General features: G+C 42.3%; 1 protein-coding gene across 4 annotated transcripts in view; it reads right to left on the bottom strand.

Annotated features, from left to right (window-relative positions):
* Ptprz1 (protein tyrosine phosphatase, receptor type Z1) overlaps positions 1-13,293 on the bottom strand; it is a 184,928-nt gene extending 171,635 nt beyond the window's left edge. For all 4 annotated transcript variants that reach the window (XM_005363773.3, XM_005363774.3, XM_005363775.3 and 1 more), the window contains exon 1: positions 13,059-13,293. In XM_005363773.3, coding sequence (XP_005363830.1) covers positions 13,059-13,116 — 58 coding nt within the window. In that variant the 5' untranslated portion in view covers positions 13,117-13,293. The remainder of the gene's footprint in view (positions 1-13,058) is intronic.
* Positions 13,294-13,314: the final 21 nt, after the last annotated feature.

The raw sequence follows: 13,314 nt of genomic DNA, 5'->3' as shown, positions 1-13,314 counted from the left end.
AAAAAAAAAAAACAAAAAAAAACCAGAGGACACACAGAGGCTTATGTTTATGAAAGGAAACAACAAACTGTTATCATTCAAAAGGAAGAAAGAAGGGCTGCTCCCACTCATGTGACTTTTCGAAAGTGTTTTCACGTTTTTATTTTCTCTCCTTTTGATGACCTTATTGCACCAGGTTGTATTTTGTATCTATAAAGAGATTTACCCCCTCCAGGATGGAAAATGTCGATTCAAGCCCAGGTGTAGTGCTGAGCGCACAGTAACTCCTGGAAGCACCCGCTGAGCTAAGTGTCACTTATCCAACTGGGCCCAGCTCCTGTGGAGAGCATGGCACTGACTCGGGTCACAGGGAGCAGTGGGCGTCTTTCTTGTCTTTCTTCTTGGGTCCAGAAAGAAAGTCAGACTCAGAAATGTCAAAGCTAGGGCTGGAGAGACTGTTCAGCAGTTGAGAATGCTTGCTGCTCTTTCAGAGGGTCTGCCTCAGGCAGCTCACAACTGCCTATAGCTCGACCTAGCCCCAGAAAACTGGACACTACCCTCTGGTTTCCATAGGCATAAAATATAGTCCTCAATGTAAGAGGCATAATTTCACACAGATACATGTGCCAACATATAAATAAAAATAATAAAGATAAATCTTTTGGGGGGGCTGGTGAGATGACTCAGCGGTTAAGAGAGCTGACTGCTCTTCCAGAGGTCCTGAGTTCAATTCCCCAGCAACCACATAGTGGCTCACAGCCATCTGTAATGAGATCTGGTGTCCCCTTCTGGTGTGCAGGTGTACATGGGAGGAATATTGTATACATAATAAATAAATAAATCTTTTAAAAAATCAATAAGTGTCCTAGAATTAATCTGAATAGTTTTTGCAAAAGAGATACTGTTTTAATACTTAAGAAAGGTATTTCCATTTTTAGCAACAAGAAACATACACATGTATGTTTATGCCTATTCACATAAATGTATTTATAAATTCTCATTAATTTATGCATGAGTATATAAGTCTATGTAACTATAAATTTATAATATACTAGCCTAACTGTGTATATATTAATATTATGTACTACTTTCCTATTACAGAAGTCATCAAGCAAAAACTGACCACAACCAAACATATTTTACATACAGTCCACCATTTTTAATATACCTTAACCTTGCTATCAAATTCTATATAGTACAATATACTGTATTTTTAATCACATACAGAAAATTGTGCTTATATTTCCATTACATATGGAAAAATAGACATATATTTTTGTTTTGTAACTACTTTCTTCCTTTCCTAAGCTACATGATTTCTCAGTTTACTACTTTGTATATCATAAATTTATCTTAAAGAGACAGATAGTAAGTAATAAAATTCTTTTGTTCATCAATTCACAGCACATCAACCTTGATGTGCAAGTATGAAGACTTGAGCTTGAACCCCCAGGGTCTATGAAAAGACTAGGCATGTTAATACATGATAACACAAATAACACATCTATATTCCTAGAACTCTTAGAACAAGATAAGAACAAGAAGCTTCCTAGAAGCTTGTGGAACAGTCAGACTGGATCACCCGGCAGCAAATAACCACAAAAAAAAAAAAGAAAAGAAAAGAAAGAAAGAAAGAAAGAAAGAAAGAAAGAAAGAAAGAAAGAAACTAAATCTTAAAGAAAGTGGTTGGCAAAAATGCTACCATGGCAAGTAAAAACCCATACACACATTAAGGAGCTGGTGTGGTGCTCATGCTCTCTCTCTTTCTCTCTTCCTCTCCCTCCCTCCCTCCCTCCTCCTCTCCCTCCTTTCCTTCCTCTCCCTCTCTCTTCTTATCTCCCTCTCAAAAATAAACTTCAAAGCAAACTCATGGAAGACTATTGCTTCAATTGTTTCCTGTCACAATGTTTTTAATGGGAAGCCCCCATTGTGAGCAATTTCCAGAGACACTAGTTTATGAGAGATGACTATGATATACTTCAGTTCAGATGAACTCATGGATAATTAAGAAAGCCCCGGTACCCGTAGCCTGCTGGTTGCAGCTACAGGAGTGTGTGTGTGCGCTCACTGTGAAAAGGAAACACACCACGTGGGCGTTCCAAAGACAATGAAGTGAACCGTGTCCAGGTGGGCACTGCAGGTGAACCCGATGCTACCAATCTGCTCAGGTCCTTTCATCCTTCAAAAGACATTTTGTTTTCGTCAAGTTTCTCCATAAGCAGCATCACTAACTCTGCTTGCTGCCCCAATCAGTTTGGAGGAATGGCTCCCTTCAATGCCTGGGGCTCATTTTAACAGGCTTAGTCTTATTCTTCAATCAATAAGAAAGCTCACGCTGCCACCCACACTTTCTTTCCCTTTGTTTCCAAGTCATCGGCCCTTTTAGAACTGTACATGTTTGCTGCCTATACTTTCCCTTCTTGGATATTTCTCTAACACTCTTAAGTTCCTTGCTACATCTTCACCTTCCCAGGTTGGACACTCCCTTGAGAATGACCAATGTCTTGTTCTCGCATAATGGGATCACATCCTATCAAATACTCCAATTTTACTAAAATCACATGAAGTGATGTATCTGAAAGTGCTTGCTAGGATTTAAAGTCGTGCATGAGCATAGTGTGGTGCTATCACACTCGCACACTTGGAATCATCCAGCAAATTTCCACAGTAACAGCACTGAAACAGCCTGGTGCCCTGTATTATTCTGCTCCTGTCACCTTCCTCTGATACCTGTGTTGTCCCATAATCTATAGACCTGGGCTGGGGAAATGGGTAGATACGGTGCCTGCAGCATGAACATCAGGATCTGATTTTTAAAACCCCAACATCTACATAAAAGCCAGGTGTGTGGGATGTATGCATATAACCCCAGCACCGAGAGATGGAGGCTGGTGGGGTCTCTAAGATTTGATGATCAACCAGTATAACCAAAATGGTAAGCTCTAGGTTCAGTGAAAAACCTGGTCTCAAAACACAACACGGGGGCTGGAGAGATGGCTCAGGGGTTAAGAGCATTGCCTGCTCTTCCAAAGGTCCTGAGTTCAATTCCCAGCAACCACATGGTGGCTCACAACCATCTGTAATGAGGTCTGGTGCCCTCTTCTGGCCTGCAGGCATACACACAGAATATTGTATACATAATAAATAAATAAATATAAAAAAAACACAAGACGGAAAAGTAATTGGAGAAAACATGCTCACATCAACCTCTAGCTTCCACACATGTCCACAAAGGCAAGCATAACCAGATGCAAGTAAAGCTCTTCTTTCTCTTACTCTTGCTATAGCTCTCACACAAATCTATCTATCATCTATCTATCTATCTATCTATCTATCTATCTATCTATCTATCTATCTATCTATCTATCATCTATCCATCTATCTATCTCCCTATTATATGTGCACACAAATATAGCAGTTATAGTAAAAAGAGATTTAGAGTCTGATTTTAAAACTACAGATTTCCTCAAGCAGTTTTGCTCCTCAAAACCTCATATTCATCCTCTGTCAGTTACAACGTTCCCATCAGTTCAAGCAGCTGATGGCAATCTGCCCTACTATTTGAGCATTTTTCTTACTATACATCCACCTACTCATTCCCCCTCTCCAAATACCAAACTCTGACTCTCCTCTATGCTTCTGTGGATGTCTTTGTTGGCCCTTATGCCTTTTGCTCCTATACTGACCATTCAAGTCTTCCTACCCATCCTCCTGCATGGTCGAAAAACAGCTGTCTTCCAGATATGAGTTAAAGCTACATATATCCCCACCCAATCCGTCTGGAAAGTTTTCGATGCTAGTAAACTACTTATATATTGGGAGGTTTTAATTAACCAGCAGTAGGTATATATCCTCTCTAGAGAAATATTTATCTCAAAGAAGATTCTCAATCAAGACCTACAGCATCAATTTGTGCTTAGGTTATCATTACTGAGCATTAGTGTACTGAAGAGGTAAGCTGACAACCCAGAAAAGTCCATCATTAGCTTTTAAGTATGTGTTATTAAGGCTTTTCAAACACAGTAAAACCCAAAGAGCCAGGACATAATAAATAATTGATATTTTCTTTATGAATTTTATCATCCATAATTTATACATTGATAAATTTTTAGCTTTGAGAAAGCATAAAATAGATGGTAAATATAGCAAAATCTTTTATTAATTAGTAGAAAACACTAACTAGTTCTACTGAAATTTTCATAAGAGAACAACATTAGGTACCACCAAGAATATGCATCATTGGAAAAATGGAAAGATAATAAATGCTTGGGTCTGGACAAACGGTACTTGAGACTCTTATCTCTGAAGCTGGTTCATTTGTCTTCCTAGCTGCTGATAGACTTGACTCTTTGGAACAGCCCCAAGACTCTTGCCCTCCTGAAGTCTGACATGCACGCAGACTCTGAGGTCAGCAACTGTAGTCTGTGCTCCTCTTCTAGGATTACTCTGAAACTGAAGCCACCTTAAGAAAGGGAAAAAAGGACGGGCCATTTTCCAAGGCCTTTGTCCCATGGAACTGGCTTTGTTTTAGCAAGGCACACAGCCTGCCAGTGTCGCCACCTGAAGGAAAATGAACTAAGATTAGTAGTATCATGAGGTTGGCCTAGATCTGTGGTTTTCAAACCCTGACTGTGTCCTCCAGTCACCTGAAGGGTTTTAAGAAAACACCCACTCTTCATCACAACACTGAGACACTATACCATGCTTAGCTAGACCTTATTTGTGTGCATTGGCTAGCCCGAGAACCACAGCAAAATCTTTAGACCGAGTGGCTAAAACAACAGGCATTTGTTTCTTACAGGTTTTGAGGCTAGAAAGTCCAATATCAAGGGGTCAAGAGATTTGATTCTGATGGAAGTTCTCTGTGGCTTTCAAATGGTTGGCTCCTTGCTGGGTTTTTATGGGATGGGAAAAGACACAGCTCTTGTCTTTTTTTTCTCTGAGGCATTAATTTCTTTTATGACAGCTTGAACCTCATGACCTATTTATCCTTTAGAAGTCTCATTTCTCCATGTGTGGGAACTCACCCCTTGCAGTCCTGAGTTCCTTGCTCATGCTCTCTCTCCTTCTGCTCCTGACTTGGACCTTGAGATTTCTGTCCAGTGCTCCAACATGGGTCTCCGTCTCCTTTCATCGCCTGATGAAGGTCAACATTCAGGAGGATGCCTATATGTTTTTCTTTGGGTTCTCCTTATTTAGCTTCTCTAGGATCACTAACTATAGGCTCAATGTCCTTTGTTTATGGCTAGAAACCAAATATGAGTGAGTACATCCCATGCTCCTCTTTTTGGGTCTGGATTACCTCACTCAGGATCACACGGAGACAATGGGGATGTTCTAGTGGGAACTCGCCAAGGCCAGCTGGCCTGGGTCTGAAAAGGCCTGGGATGAGGTCTGACTCGCTGAACATAGCGGATAATGGGGACTCCTGGGAACTCAAGAACAATGGTAATGGGTCTCTGATCCTACTGCACGTAATGGCTTTGTGGGAGCCTAGGCAGCTTGGATGCTCACCTTACTAGAAATGGATGGAGGTGGGGGTTCCTTGGACTTCCTACAGGGCAGGGAACCCTGATTGCTCTTCGGGCTGAGGAGAGAGGGGGACTTGATTGGGGGAGGGGGAGGGAAATGGGAGACGGTGGCGAGGAAGAGATGGAGATCTTTAATAAATAAATAAATTTAAAAAAAAGAAGTCTCATTTCTAAGTACTAGCACCCTGATAGGGGTTCGACATGGAATTTGTGGGGGAAGCACACAATAACACCTGCCATGTCTAAAGTGTGGCCAGGATTGGAAACTCATGACCTCAGTCAAGGTCTATGATCACTTTTTCAGAGAAACAAACCTGATGGTGATAGCCTATGTGTTCCTCAAGGCCATGCCGATGGCTCCTGTGAGCAGCTCTTGACTCTGCACAACTCTGTGTCACAAGTGACACCTTTACATGTCCTCTTCAAGAAAACTTGTAGATGAATGTGGATGGCAATATAGTTATAGAAATCAGTTTTAATCGACTGATGATGTGATTGAAAACCCAGAGCACCTCAGGAAGGTTATTTATATCTGTCCAGCGTTTCAAAGGATGTGGTCAGGATTTGGGAGCCATGATATCTGCTTCAAAGGGTCACTTTTTAAAAGGGTCATTTTTTCTATGTATTCCTATTCAAGATACTGAGTTAGTCAGTTTGAGAAAGGTCTAGTAGTAAGACCCATGCTTAGAGGAAGGCAGAGAGAGACAGATGGAATGATTCTCTATGAGGGAAAAGCTACCTGTAGCCTAGTGACTCATAAATACTTTAATCCAACCTCCTTCTTTCCAAATCATAAATAAATTATTCTTTCCAAAAATATGAAGAAAGTATTTCCAAAGAAATTCATAAAATTTATGCCTTATGAACAAACACACGAAAAGACTCACACTTAATGAATCAGAGCAGCAAGTTCACATCAACCGAGACCCTGAATAATTGTTTACTTTAATATCTGTGAGCAAATATCAGAAGAAATAAAAGACAATAGAACCTATTTTAACCATCGGAATTTTCAGCAGAAGCATCTGTTAACCCATCCTTTTAAAATTATGCTAACCACTATGCTTTCCAAATTATATTAGCAAAGTAAAAATTCGTTTACTAATAACATCAAACACCATCAGTTTCATCCCTATCCAACTCTTCATCAAGGTGGGGAGGAAATGTGCCAAGTTTGCTTGATTACATAAATCGGTGCTCAAAGGAAGTAATGATAAAAGAGGAAATAACATCAAAAACGTAAAAAGGGAGGGAGGAGAATATCGAGAAGAACATCTGGAAGACAACCATCATAAAAGAGCAAATCTCTTAACTTCTGCTCTTCACCTCTTCACAGCTAGCAATATCTCACCTGTCCCAATCCCCACCCATTTGAATTCAGTTCCATTTTTAAAAATGCTGCATACATGCTAAGTGTAAGAATAAACTATGCCCTGTACTTCACCTTTATGATTAATCAAATGGTAGAAGAACTCTAAGAAATGTGTATCGTGAGATACCACGGTACTCCCCATCTTCCTCACTCTGGCTGTTGTGTTATTTTCAGAACTGTCTTGGGCCACCAACCTCTCATGGTCATTCTGATGAAATTTATCCAATCCCATGGCTTTGGGCTGATGGGAAGCAGAGTCTCTATGGAGAAGATCTTTTGTTTCTTATTACTGACCACATCCCGACATCCTCTCATCTCTAACACATGAACAGCATACACACAGAGAAGCACATTCACCCTGAACTCTGAGATATAGCCAGGTTCACGCACATCAACTCATCAACAGCTAAATGCTCACTTATGGCTACCATGGCAACCGTCCATGCAATATTAAGCATGGGCACTTTGCTTTTTATGCATAGATAATAGACTGTGTGGATCTAGGTGATCCTCAGAAATATATCTGAGAAAATCACTGAAAACGAGGGTCTGGTGCCTGAAGAGGCATTAATGGTGAACAGACCAAGGTAATGCTGACCAAAGTCTTGACTGAGAATCAGAAGCAAAGAGAGACTAACAAAAAATGGCAGATCTTAATAATAGAGAGCTAACCCTAAGGCCTTGAACATTGAAGGACTTAATAGGCATGTCCTCAAGGTGCCAGGTCTAAGAAGCTAATGAAAACTACAATACAGTCTTTGCCCTTAAGAGCTGGTCTAGTGGAGAAGACAGATGTCCTGCCAGAAAATACAGTATATGGTAAAAACAGATTAGAAAATATAGTAAGAGACAGATAACTCACACATAAATCACCAGCCGTGGATTTCAGCTTATAAAGGCCACAAAGAGACTGTTAACCCTTCTTTACCCATTACACATAACCACCATCATGTTTCAGGATCTTTGTAAGTTGACAGAACACAGTCCAGAAACAACCACCATGTATCAGCAGTTCAAATAATTTTAATGATTGCTTTTTAATTTTAATTATTGCTCTCTATGATTTTTTATTATTGTCATAAAACAGTGTTTGGTGAATTTTCCTTATATGTGTGCACAGGTGCACACATGCATATGTGCGTGTACATATGCAGAGGTCACAGGATAACCTCAGGTGTCATTCCTCAGGTGTGACCCACTTTTGTGTGAGATGGTCTGCCATTGGCCTAGAGCTTTGTCTAGTAGGCGGGACTGTTGGGACAGTAGGCTCCACAGACACGGCTATGTTATTCAGTCTTCTCCACTGGAACTTCAACCAGAAACCATCACACGTGGCTTCACTGTGGGCTCTGAATTCCAGTCCTCATGCTTACAAGGTATGTACTTTGCCATCTGCACCATCGTCTCCCAATCAGTAGATTTCCTGAGTGATGGAAATGCGCTGAAATTGCCCTACATTGTAGTCACACACACAGATGACTAGGATGCACTTCAGTAGTTACGGTTAGTGTGAGCAAAGGAAGTGAGTGATTTCACTTTGATAGACTATGAATCAATCACATACGCCTAGTGGCCATGGTACTAAGCAGCATAATTTAAAAACTGAATTATTTTTTAGGAATGTGCAACAGCATAAAATATTTCCCTTTAACGCCTAATGTGTGTAATACCTATATCAGAAGAATTGCAGATATAGATAAAAATTGGTTTCCATTACACAAGCCATGTATTAACACTCCAGATAATTCTAATGATTTCAGATACATGCATACATGTATCTTACTTAAATTGGCTCTCGCCATTAGCATTAAAGAGTGAGTGGAAGCATTTTAAAATATTTGACAACTAACACATTTAACACATTCACAGATTGCTGGAAAAGACAGTTACTCTCAACTATCTGTCAATGAAGTAAAAAAATCATAAAAGTTAGGATGTGGTTCTTGGGGGGTGGTATTGATTTATTTATTGGCTCTTGTTTTTGAGACAGATTTTACTCTGTAGAAGAGGCTGTTGGTCTAAGGCTCACTATGTAGCCCAGGTTGGTCATGAACTCACAGGAACCTCCAGCCTCAGCCTCTCAAGTGCTAGGATTATAGGCATCAACCATCATGAATGGCTTAAAAATAAGATTTAAAGGTCTTTGGTGTGGGGTTGAATCAGAACGTGTGGGTGGAGGGCACAGGTGTCAAGATCGCTTCAGCCATGCTGGGTTCTTTATGTGCAGCAGACAACAGCAAAGAAAGGGAAACAGTAGCCCAGGTGGGGCTACCTTCATTACGGACAGTAGGGATTTGCCACAGTACTCAAGATTACATTGAGGTCGCCTAAATATGACAGACTGTGCTTCATTTTTTAAAAGGGAAATAAATGCAACATGGAAATGTACAAGGAAAGTCACCAGGGGCATTTGCAGGAAAGCAAACAGGACCGAAATGCTACATCCCATTCCAGGACTCGAGTCTGTAAATTCTCAACGGGAAAATACACTTCCGGAGTGAACACAAAAGGCATCATCAAGGCATGGTGGCACATGCCTCCTACATCAGATCTTAGAGAATGTGGAGGCAGGACGATCAGGAGTTCAAGGCCATCCTTGGCTACACAGAGATTTTTAGGGCCAGCCTGCTACAGGAGACCGGGTCTAAAGCAAAACGAATAAACAAAAGACACAAAAACAAACCACAGAAAAGGAAGTGTCTGGTTTGGAAGAAACAAAGACTAACTAGGCTGTGCGATGCCAGGAAAGTCATTTGACTTCTCTGTATCTATGTTGTCTCATCCATAATTTATATCAGAAGGAGAAGGAAACGAGAAGATGGGTAGACATTCACAGGAATGGTACCAGAAGGATGCTCAAGTCGGTGGTAAGTGGATCTAAAGCACCAACTACTTCCTTTAGGTGCTGTGGTCTTGGCTGGCGGAGCCATTTCCAGACACAATCTGAGACAGACATTAGCAAACAGGTACTCAAATTGAACTCCCAGGACAGGCCCACTCAGACCTCCCTGAAGTGGGAGGAGGGGGGAAACAGATCTTGCTTCCAGAAGAAAATTGTTTCCCAGAAGCAAAATTCTCCCAATATACAATGTTAGTGAGACCCTTCATTTCCAGTGTAGAAATGATTCATTGGATAAGGTAATTTCTTCTGCAAACTTCTCTCTTGAGAGCAGCCCCGCTCTGAAGGTGGCAGTGGCGAGGAGGGTGCGAAATCCCATGTACAAGAAAGTGTTATCATGCTAATCAAAAGTAATAAATTTCCTGAATGGTGACTAGTTATTATTTGGAGGGAGATGGCTTGCTGTAGAGGCCAAACTGAGAGTCAACACTGAAGGAGCCCCTGGTACCACACCCAGAAACCACTGCAGTCATAATTGTTGCAGGGGCCTTAGGGTAGGACCCATTTTTAACGTGGCCCCCACAGCAGTGAGACATGACAAGGAAGTTCAGAATCTCACCTGTTACCTATTTAACAAGAGTGTGCAAACATGAGGATTTGTTGGCCCTTGCAGCTCTGTGACTGGCTTAATTCTAAGACCCTAAGGTCTTATGAATGAAAAGAAGTGATTCCTTAATGGCTCTTCAAGCCCCTCGGTTTCCTCCATGACTCACGGTCCTACCTTCGTATGGGAAAATCAAATAGCTTGGTTCAAACGATCAGGACGCATGGGACTCAGACAGTGATACTGCCCTGATCACAGAGATGTTCTTAACTGTCAACAGTGAGTACTTTAGTGAATTCTCCTGGATAACAATATGAATAGTGGTCTAACGATCTAAGAATTGCCAGCATGCATCACACCCTCAGTCAGTACGCAAACCTTTTACTGAGCACATTTTATGGTGGTAGGTACGGTACCTGGATGGCTCCAACAACTGAAGATCCCCTAACACTGATGTATACATGGACGGGCATTAAAGGGGAGGCTGAATTTTCCATTTGTAGATAATGTGCCTCAGTTTTGCACACGATGCCACCGGAAGGTCAATATATCTATCCCTTTGACCAGTGTCCCCAGGTGAGCTTATTTGTAGCAATGCGAAGGGCTGCTTTAAAATGGCGAGGGATAAAAACCTAGTCTTCTCACAGTAATAGTCATTAGAAAGAAAAGAAAAAGGAAGGGAGGGAGGAAGGGAGAAGGAAGAGAGGAAGGAAGGATGGATAAAAGGAATAAAAGAGAGGAGAGAGAATGAGAAAGAAAGAAAGAAAGAAAGGAAGGAAGGAAGGAAGGAAGAAAGAAAGAAAGAAAGAAAGAAAGAAAGAAAGAAAGAAAGCTCATATTTCAGTTACAATGGATAGGCTTAGATTTGATACCTTGACATGAGCCTATAAATGTCTTGAACAATGCATTCAGTTCTTCCCCCTTATGCTCTATGTCTTCAAATGCATGTGGCCAATAAGCCAAAATCTATACAACCCTAAGCAGGCTACAGGTAATGCCTTATGGAGGAAAAAAAATAAAAATCAACTTTGTAAATGTGTGATTTGCATATAATGGGATCCAGCTCAGTTATAAAAACCAGTAAGTGCTGATACTCCCTATGACACAGGTAAACCTTGAAAACCTTCTGCTGAGTGAATGAGGCCAGACATGAAAGGCTGCGTGTTTCAGGATTCTGTTCAGACGAAATGTTCAGAGCAAGCTTGTCAATAGACACAGACCGCTGATGGGAATGTCTATTAATGAGCAAGGAGGGCTCATGACATGCTCTGGGATCAGATGCCAATAATGACACACAACTCTGACTCTGCAAAATAACCCCCAAACCTTACACTTCAAACAGATGAACGGTGTGGCAATTGGTGTTGTTTTTCTTAATTAAAACCATTCTTAATGTAGTCTTGGGCATCTGTTTTGCTGAAGTACAGAGCGACACTGTAATTTGCATCCCTAATACAGCAAGATCTCCTTAAACAATAGTTTAAGTATCAAGGGGACCTGGCTTTGTTGCTAAAATGCCTATGAGTGGAATGCGGAAATGCAAATTCAACAGGTGTGCATTAAAAGAGTTCTTCCAATGCTGGGGGGATCTTCCAGACTCGCATTCAACTGCAAGCCTGCAGTCAAGCAGAGGCAAGGGACTGGAAGGGGGGGGGGTCCTGCTGTCTTACACGTGAGCGGTGTGCAAGAACTCCGGCACACCAGTTCTGAACACCTTCATCAAGCCTTAGGGACTGAAGTGAGGTACAGAATAAACAGTGTGAGGTACAGACAGCCATCACTATAGTGGCGACACAATTCTCATCAGAACTAGAAAGGACTTCTGTTTACAAAGGCCAGGACTCCAAAAGCAGCACCACCCACTGGCTGGAAATGCACGCCGAATATATCATTTATTATAAACAATCTAAAAAGTTAAAAGTAGGGTCATATATCCTAAATTTTAGGTTTATGGCTCCAAATAGTCCTTTAATCACCATGAAGGCTGCTTTCAGTAAGAAAATAGAAACACACACACACACACACACACACACACACACACACACACACACACTGGTGATTCAAACAGTTGGCCGCAGAGCACAACGGCGTCTAACACGTTTATGGTATGGAGGGCTTTGAGGAAAATCTGGGTCTCCATCACCAGCAGCTCTGGAAGCTGGGGCAGAATGCTCCTAGGGATTTGACTGAAACTTTTTTTTGTAAATGGCTGCCTGGACTTGAACGTGACCAAACTGAAAGTACTAGAACCACCGAGAAGTCAGGTCGGTGCTTGTTCAGCTCAGTATCTTTCAGGCGAGTGCGTGTAATTCAAGACAGACTCGTGTACTTTCCGTACAGGTCCACAGTCCTGGCAGCATAAAAATGAACGTTCCGGTCGCAGCCCCTCGCCACCGCTGGACTGTATTTCCAGTCACCGACTCATCCTCGTATATAGGTCTACAAGGCTGTTTCCACAGTTTGCAACGCGGAGAAGAGAGGGCGCGCAAGAGGGGACCCTGACTCGGCAGACTCGGGGGTCCAGGTGTCCTGACCACTCGAGCCACAGTACGGGGGCCCGGCAGGTGGCGGCCTCGCGGTTGAGGGGGTGGAGGCGCAGTCCGCGCGGGTGACATCTAGAAGGCCAGGCCAGGGTGACTTCCAGGGTGCTGCCGACTGTTCTGAAAACCTCCCCCAGCCGTGTCCCAGGGACTGAGCCCCGCTCGGCCGCCCCGCGGAGGTCCTATCACTTACCCAGACGACACACGCACAGTAGCTGGATGCACACGAGGAAGCGCTGCAGGATTCGCATCTCCAGCCTGGTCAGCGACCCCTCGCTGGCCGCTGGGGAGCAACTTAGGGTGCGGAGGGTGGGGACACTGAGGCAGGGGACGGCGATGAGTGGCCAGGGTCTAGGTGGACATGTGATGAGAGAGAGAGGAGAGAGAGAGAGAAAGAGAGAGAGAGAGAGAGAGAGAGAGAGAGAGAGAGAGAGAGAGAGAGCGAATAG

The sequence above is a fragment of the Microtus ochrogaster genome, linkage group LG10 (genome assembly GCF_000317375.1).
Source record: "Microtus ochrogaster isolate Prairie Vole_2 linkage group LG10, MicOch1.0, whole genome shotgun sequence".
Lineage (NCBI taxonomy): Eukaryota > Metazoa > Chordata > Mammalia > Rodentia > Cricetidae > Microtus > Microtus ochrogaster.
Note: the sequence above shows the minus strand (reverse complement) of the source record. Positions and strands in the feature narration are given on the sequence as shown.